This window comes from Aythya ferina (genome assembly GCF_964211825.1).
Source record: "Aythya ferina genome assembly, chromosome: 26".
Lineage (NCBI taxonomy): Eukaryota > Metazoa > Chordata > Aves > Anseriformes > Anatidae > Aythya > Aythya ferina.
In genome coordinates this window covers 5,009,851-5,017,634 of record NC_140324.1, presented here as the reverse complement: position 1 = coordinate 5,017,634, position 7,784 = coordinate 5,009,851, and the positions used below count along the sequence as shown (strand labels likewise).

The 7,784-nt window shown below is 49.5% G+C and overlaps 1 protein-coding gene across 3 annotated transcripts; it reads right to left on the bottom strand.

Annotated features, from left to right (window-relative positions):
* Window positions 1–1,260: 1,260 nt before the first annotated feature.
* On the bottom strand, window positions 1,261–7,513 carry ARMC6 (armadillo repeat containing 6). 3 transcript variants are annotated; one of them, XM_084498925.1, is made up of 8 exons: window positions 7,374–7,513; window positions 6,701–6,860; window positions 6,179–6,261; window positions 4,909–5,479; window positions 4,265–4,410; window positions 3,529–3,660; window positions 2,797–2,934; window positions 1,261–1,987 (listed from the first exon to the last, which is right to left on the bottom strand). In XM_084498925.1, exons 1-8 carry the CDS (start codon window positions 7,455–7,457, stop codon window positions 1,775–1,777), a joined length of 1,527 nt encoding a protein of 508 aa, XP_084355051.1. In that variant the 5' UTR covers window positions 7,458–7,513; the 3' UTR covers window positions 1,261–1,774. The 3 variants fall into 3 exon arrangements, with proteins under 3 accessions (XP_084355051.1, XP_084355052.1, XP_084355050.1); XM_084498926.1 differs by having other exon boundaries at window positions 7,294–7,451; XM_084498924.1 differs by having other exon boundaries at window positions 7,269–7,429.
* Between the last annotated feature and the right edge of the window lie 271 nt (window positions 7,514–7,784).

Below are 7,784 nucleotides of genomic sequence, written 5' to 3'. Positions count from 1 at the left end.
CCAGGGCTTGGGAGGAGGCGGGGCCTCGCCGGGCCCTGCAGCCAATCAGCGCCGAGGGGTTGAGGCTTCGCGCGCGCCGAGTGGCCGAGAGGCGGTTGACGGGCGCGGCGGGAGGCCAATAGGAGGCCGGGCTGCCTCAGGGTGAGGGCGGAGGGGCGGGGTGCAGAAGGCGCGCAGGTAGCGGCGCAGGGAGCGCGCAGGTAGCGCGCAAAAAGCGCGCAGGGCGCTGCGCTGCCTTTGGAGGGCTCCGGGAGCGGTTTTGAGGGGTCTGGGGTGCGCAGGATGGTCCCCAGCTGCCCCCTGTGCTGCTTGGGAGGGTGTTCTGCCCAGCCCCTGGTCCTGCAGGGTAGTGCAGAGCCTCTGCTCTGTGTCCCCGGGGGCTGCGCCGCTTCTCTGCCCTCCCAAAGTCAAAAAGAGCGGGGTTGTTTCAGGCTCCCTCCTCAAAATAATAGGTTTTGCCCTCCTGCACAAGGCTCCCACAGCACCCAGGGGATCTTCATCAGCTCTTCTCGCAGCTCTGGGGTACCTTCATCGGGGCATCTCGGCTACGAGGGCAGAGAGGGCCACCAACACGGCGAGGATTTTGCACAGCAGGAGCAGAGGAGGCCCCACTAAGGCATTTTCTGCCACTCTTCTTTTTCTTTCCCAAAAAGGCTCTGCGAAGAGCCAGCCACCCTCCAACCATCCTTTTTTTTTTTTTTTGGAATGTTTTATAGGATCACCCTTCCCACAGAAAATAGCACGTTAAAAAACATCCGTTCAAGTACAACAGCAGCAGCAGAGCAGGAGCAAGGTTTTATCAGCACCCCGAGCAGAGCTGGTAACGCAGCACAGCAGCAGGAACCACTTGGCTGGCGGCATGCAGAAGCTTTTAGCTGTGGCTTCAGAAGCTTTCTGGATGTTTCAGCTCTGTCTCACCTCCAAGTCCACAGCTGCTTTCAGACCACGAGGCACACGGCCTCTTCATTATCCTAACAGCCCTCTTGGATTCAGGGAAATGCTGCTCTGCTAAGAGGTAACCAAAGCCTGGGTTCCCCAGCACTAGCTTCTGGCCAGTTCGTCCCGTCTTTGGTATCACCATCCCCGCTACCAGCCCCCAATTTGCCCATCTCACTGGAGCAGAATACGACCTCTCCTCCTGGAAGCAAATGGCAACATCACGAGCCATGTTGGTTTTGGCCATCCCGCTAGAAATCCTTACGTGCTTGCGTTTAAAATGTCACGTTGGCTGAAAATCCCAAACAAAGAAGCAACACAGAATATGGTCAGCAGTAAAATAAGTTAGAACAGCACAACAGGACAGAACACATTCACAAATGATGGGATCCCTCCTCAGCCCTCCCATTACCAGATCAGGCTGCTGGCCTCCATCGGCAGAGAGCAGAGGAGCAAACCAGCACCAGCTGCCATGGTACGCACCAGGCTCCTGTCAGGAGAGATCCACCTTTGCTCTTATTGTATAGAACAAAGCACACGGAACAGCCCTGTCTCGTACACAAGTAACATACAGAACAACAGGGGGGAGCAGATCATCTTCAGGCATTAGATGATTCAAGGAATGATTACTACAGAGCTGGTTTGCAGCCTTGGAATGCACAAAGCCATTTCAGCTGTAGCTCCCAATAAAAAGTTCACCGCAGCCTCACAAGCTAGGCATTTGCATCAGGTATTCCAGGTCAGTTTAACTGCAAGTTAATCCATGCCGCTTCGTTCCCCCCCTTAGACTTCATGTACATAGGTGCTCTGAAGCTCCGTTGCTCAGTGGGCTGATGATTCACTGAGCGAGGCTTCCCTTCTGACCTGTCCACAGCTCCCTGAGCTCCACTTTGCAGCCAAGGTCTCGCAGGGCAGCTTTGGCCACATCGTCACAGTCCCTGTGCGTTGCACGAGCTTCTGTTATTAGGTTCTCAGCTCCCATCTCTAAGATGGGCTGAGAAAAGTCCCGGCTCCGGGAGACCAGGTTGCGGATCAGCATGCAAGCCTGTTTCTGAGGAGAGAGAAAAACAAGAGGGATTAGCATCTCACACAGGAAAATACCAAGTGGGATGCTGGCACACACAAAGCAGATCTGGCTCCAGCTAAGGAACCTTTTCTGAGCAACCAAATGTGAGATGCTATTTTCTGGGAGAATAAAATCCATAGACAAAAGCATGGCTGCTATTTTACACTGATGTTTATGCAACAAAGCCTCCTGCTTCCATCTGAGAGTTACTGATGTTCCAACAGCAGCCAAGCAATACAAAGTACTTCTTTAAACAATACTAAGATTTATTTTTTTTTACCGCAGAGCCACCTTTCCACCCCCCATGTATGCTCTTCCATGTACCTTTCCTGTCACTTTGCTGCAGTAGCTTATGCTGCTCTTTCAAAAATATTTCCTAGGGTATTTTAATATTCTGGAGAGCACAAAAAGAGAAATCATAAGCTAACTCCTTGCCATGGAGTTTTGTCAACTCTGGAGAAAACGTGGCAATGTCTCCTCTCTGACGCATCACAGTAGCACAAGATGGCTCTGAAAGAGTCCGTCCTCACCCTGCTCTTTTGAAGAGAAGTAATGCCTTCAAGAGAAGCACTCCACAGTCACTTGAACCTGAAAGCAGGTGGGTTTGAAACCCAAACTGAATTTTGTTCTGACTATGTCAGGATGACAGACACAGGGTGCCCTGCATTTAGATGCTGTAACTATCTTCCCAACATGCTCGACTTGTCAGTGTTCATCAAGTGAAGGACAAACGAAGCAGTGAACACAACCAACACCAATCCTGAATGAATAATCAAGAGCTCTAAGGCAGGTACCTGGACAGCCACTTCTCGAGGGTGTGCTTTCATGGCCTGAAGAGCTGCCAATGCCCCTCCGCCTTCCATGATGACATTACAGTTCTCAGGTTTGCGCAAAGCCAACATGCACAGCGCTGCACAACCTTGCTCACAGATCTACAAGGCAAAGAGGAACTCAATTGCTGAAGATGTTGCTTTAAGAAAACTAAATCATTCAAATTCTGTTTTCCTGTTTGGAGGATTTTTTTTTAATAAATAATAATTTTTAGTTTCCTCCACTAAAACATCTTGCTTCTCCTGAATGTAAATTAAGTTTCATATGGTCACTTAAAACAGATTTTAAATAATTTCAATAGTGACTGAAATCTGATCTGTAGTCCCAAAGCATAAAACATTTTATCCACTATTCCCTTATTCAAGGACAAAGAAAAAAAGTGATGTAGTAAGGTGGGCATACCTTTACATTTACAAAAGTATTTGCCAAAGCATGCACTTAACCACTCTCCGTCAAGTGGATGTCAAGGGTTTAGCACATTGTTCACGTTCTGAAAACAATTTTGTTAAATGCAATCGTTTAACAAACGTACTTAGAATATATCTGCTCTCAGCACAAGCTGTTTATCAGGAATAAGAGCACAGCTGCGGGCCGTTCCCCTATACAATGTGAGATAAGGCTGCTACATTATGCAGCCCAAAGCCCTCCCTTCCCACCCACTGGGGGACGTCATCGTCAGCCCAGCAGCTGCATACCTGAGGGTTGGCAAGGTGATGGCTTATAGCGAGCACGATGAGGTCGGTCCCACCAGTGCTCACTATGGCATCTTTCACGTCATCGTTACCTGCAACCGCTCGGATGGCGCTCAGCACCTGCTTCACCACATCCTGCGTTCAGCAAGAAAAAAAAAAAAAAAAAGAAAAAAAGCTTAGAAAACAGAATTAAAAAGTTTCACAGGCTTTTGAAAGCCACTCAGAACATCCCGCAGCAACTCCACTCGAACAGCTGTAATTGCCAGCAATGTTATTCTCATGTTCTCACGTGTCAGGTACACCTTCTTGTTAGGCACAATAATAAGGAACTTGTTAGTTGGCAGAGGTTTTCAAAGTTTAAAGAATAAAACATCAACCCTCTTGAACCTCTTCTAGCTAGAATGGTGGAAACCCAGCAGAGCTCAGCTTTTCTGGGAGGAAGCAGAGCTCTGCTTGTGAACCAGGGAGGACGAAGGAAATGGCCATGAGTATGGGGCACAACCACTCCGTTCTTATCTGACCAAGCAGGTGTAATCTAGTTCTGCATATAAGGCTTCTAACAGGGAGGTAAATGGGATCAATGGCTGGATTTCAACACTAAGTGCACCTAAAATAATGCATTAATTCTAAGGTTTATTCACAGCCAGGATTTAAAAAAAAAAAAAAAAAAAAAAAAAAATTAAAAATCACAACCTGCTGCATTACGCCCTCTCCCCCAAGTACACATTATTTCACTTACTGGATGGTCAATGCTGTCAGCCAGGAGAGACACCATGAAATTTAAGCCCCCAAGGTCCACAATTTCTTGACAGAATTCATTCCTGACAGAGAGGCGAGAAAGGGTGGCACACAGCTCACTGAGAACACCAGAGTTATCTGTGAATGCTGTGGAGGAGAGATGATGAATGGAGGTAAGTATGAGCAAGCAGAGCTGCTAGCAGAATCAAGGTGGTTTAGTTTGCTTCATTAAAAAATTAAAAGCCACACTACCCCAGGAAACAGTGACTTCCCCTTTATAATTAAAACAGATCATCACAGATGACATTCTGTTCACTCTGTAGCTAGACTGATAGAATACCTTTCCCTGGCAGAAATGCAGCACCTCAGCAGGGATAATGTGTCTGTAAACCTGCACTGGGCTGTAAAATCCTTCCTAAAGAGACTGACAGATAGCTCTGATAACTGTCACCTTAGTGCTGCTGATAGCTCTGGAGCAGTCATTGTATTTCTCTCTTGGGGCACACTTCAAAGGAATTAAATCACGTTAGTAGCAAATTTCCAAACCACCTCTGGGGAACTTCAAGTTACGGCAAAGCACGGGTTTGAGATAAAAAAGCACAGACGATTCCAAATTAACATCAACAGCCAGGGGGTTAATTGTACCTTTCGCGGCCTCAATGAGCACCCTTAATCCGTCGTTCTCCAACACGATCATTTTGGCATGATCGTGAGCATGACCAAAGGGCACACGGATGTCGTCGTCGAACGTCATGATCCTGAGCGCCGAGGAGGCCGTTCGGACGACATCAGCGCTGTCTCCGTGCTGCACGATGGCTCCGGTCAGGAGCGGCAGCACCCCACCTTTCACAAAGTCCTGGCGGTTCTGCTCGTGCTTCAGACAGGCGTGCCGAATGCATCGGATCCCAGCCAGAGTCATGTCAGCATCCTCTCGATATTCTTTCAGGGTTTGTAGCAGTAGATCCTGACCAGCAGCGTCAAGCAGGTCTGGCTGCCCATCCAAGATGGCAGACAGAGTACAGAAGGCTTTCAGCATTAAATTTCTGTCTCCCGAAGCCAACTGGCAGGCAGAGAATACCACAGAGTAGGCACCGTTCTGCCCAGCCAGGTAGCGGAAAGCCAGCTGCTCTTTGCACTGGTCAGAGAAGACCACTAGCTGCTCGGCCATCTCATTGAGATCAGAGTCAGCAACACATCTCGCAAGGGAATCTAAAGTCTAAAAGACAAAAGAAAAGAAAAAAAGAGAGAGAACAAGAGTTACTTCTCAATCTGAACTATGAAGGAATGAGAACAGCTCTTTAGAGTTGGTTAAATTTGTTTATTTATAACAATGTCCTGCTTTTAAAGCTCAAATTAATTTGAAATAGCTAAGAAACAGCTGTTTCTTAGAGCAGCATTTTGTCTTCAACACTTTGTCTTCATGCATCAGTGTCGCAACATCCCTGAATGTCAGTCTGACCAGCACCAAAGGAACTGGGTCCCACTAGCACATTTCACAGGGGCCAAGGGCACGCACAAGTACTTTAATTTCTGGCTGGTGCGTGACTGTATTCAATCCTCAGAAGAGCTAGCTAACAGCTCCCACTTATGTTACTCATATTTCCTTCATTAAAGTTCTTCTGTGCTTTGACCACACCTTACAAAAGCAGAATCTGCTTCTGAGTTGTGAAAGAAATTCAGCGTTTCCTAGCCAAGAAATGTTGGTATTTTGCACTTATGCAGATAATGCTACTGAAAAGCACAAGCCAGCTCTTTGACGCTAGCTCTGAGATCACGTGGGATTAACCACTCGTTTAAGAGCTCACAAAGAAATGGGGCAGAGGCAGTAGAATATGTGTCTCATGATTCTTAGTCTAATACTCAGATTCTTAGTTAACTCTGACCTTTAGGAGACAACACAAATGTATAGTCCTACCAGCAAAATTTCATGCTTTTGCTTTTGACCATTTTCAGAGGCAGGCTGCCGCACAGCTTTCACAATATTGCTTAGATCAACACCTAAAAGGAAAAAAACAAAAACGAGATTCATATTAGCTACAAGAGCTTAATTAAAATTTAAGTTAACTACAGCTAACAAAGACAGGCTTGTTATAAAGCATGGATCAATGCATAAAGATGCTGAAAGGCTGCCAAAGTTCTGGTTAACTCTGATTGTCAGGTACATCCTGGAACAGAGAACTAATTCTGACTAAATCACAGCTGGGAAAAAAAAATTCAATTTCATTCACAAAACCACATCTTGCACTTTCACTTAAAGCAGTTTCTCAATCATAATTACTCCGTTAAACTAGGTTAGCGTTAATAATATCTACATTCCGCTTTACATAGACTTCATTTCAATACTGAATGATCAATCTTTGCACATTGGTTCTCCGAAATTTTGAGAAACCTCGATCTGTAATAACTTAATTGCAACAGTGGAATTAATCTGCAATACCTTGGGACTCAAACTGCTGCACAGCCTCTCTCACCGCCTCCTCCGGATCCATTTCAAATTCCGTGATGTTTTCCTGCACGGCATCATCAAATGTTTCCTGGGCAATCTGCTTGGATCCCATTTTGCTGGAACGGAGTAAACTCCAAACTGCTCCTTTGTCCTGTCAGGAGGAAAGCCCCCAGTTAGCTTTGCTGCGAGACCTTGTGAGGTTAAGACAAGACACAGCCAGCGACCTGCTCACAGCACGGAGCTCAAAACCGAAAAAAATACTACAAAAGGGTGATTTTTTAACGTGTAATAAGAGGATAAAAGAATTCGGGGGGCCTGCAGAGGCCCAGGATTGGGGCGGGGGGGTCGCTGCAGCTGGGATGCGGATGGGAGCGGGACCGGGGCCTGGCTCTCAGCCCTGTCAGCCGGCCCTGCACCCCCGGGGGCTACCAACACCCGCTCCTGGGCTACCACAACCCACCCCTGGGCTACCACAGCCCACCCCCCGGGCTACCCAAGCCCGCCCAGGCCCCGCGCCTCCCTCAGCGGGCCCGGCCGGCCCGGAGGGCCCAGCACTGACCCCGGAGAGGGCCCAAGACCCGTACCCAGACGCTGGGGGAGGCCGAGAGCGCTCAGCAGAGCCCAGTTCGAGCCCGGTTGCCCCCCGGTTGCCCCCGCCGCCCACCTCCGCCTGACAAAGAGCAGCGCGCTGAGGCGCCTGACCCGCCCCGGCCGCCGTCCTCCCTGGCTCGGCCCTCTCAGTGCGCATGCGCCGAAAGGGGGAGGGAGGGGGATGAAAAAAGTCCCGCCCACCTCCCCCCTCCAGAAGCGGCGCGGAGCGAAAAAGAGCACGGAAGCTCCCAGCGCGCATGCGCGCCGCGCGGACTCCTCCCCACCGCTTTCGGTCGGGCGCGTTTTGCGCAGGCGCAGTGTGCGGGAGCCGCCACAGGCTGAGGGGAGGGGGATGGGGGGGGAGGGGGGGAGGAGCGCGGGGGCTGCTGGGAGGCTCCCGGGAGGCTGGGGGGGGGGTGCGGGGCCGGGCGGGGGGCGCCGCCGCCTCGGTGAGGGCAGGGCCGGGGCCCGGCGGGGCGGGTCC

What these genes read in the sequence shown, in the direction of transcription:
- ARMC6 (XM_084498925.1), bottom strand. Translation starts at nt 7,457, where the DNA reads ATGCGCACTGAGAGGGCCGAGCCAGGGAGGACGGCGGCCGGGGCGGGT. An exon ending in GCTCATTGAGGCCGCGAAAG is followed by an intron (nt 4,411 to 4,908) that starts GTACAATTAACC and finishes TCTCCTCCACAG; the next exon opens with CATTCACAGATAACTCTGGT. An exon ending in CTCGAGAAGTGGCTGTCCAG is followed by an intron (nt 1,988 to 2,796) that starts GTACCTGCCTTA and finishes CTCTCTCCTCAG; the next exon opens with AAACAGGCTTGCATGCTGAT.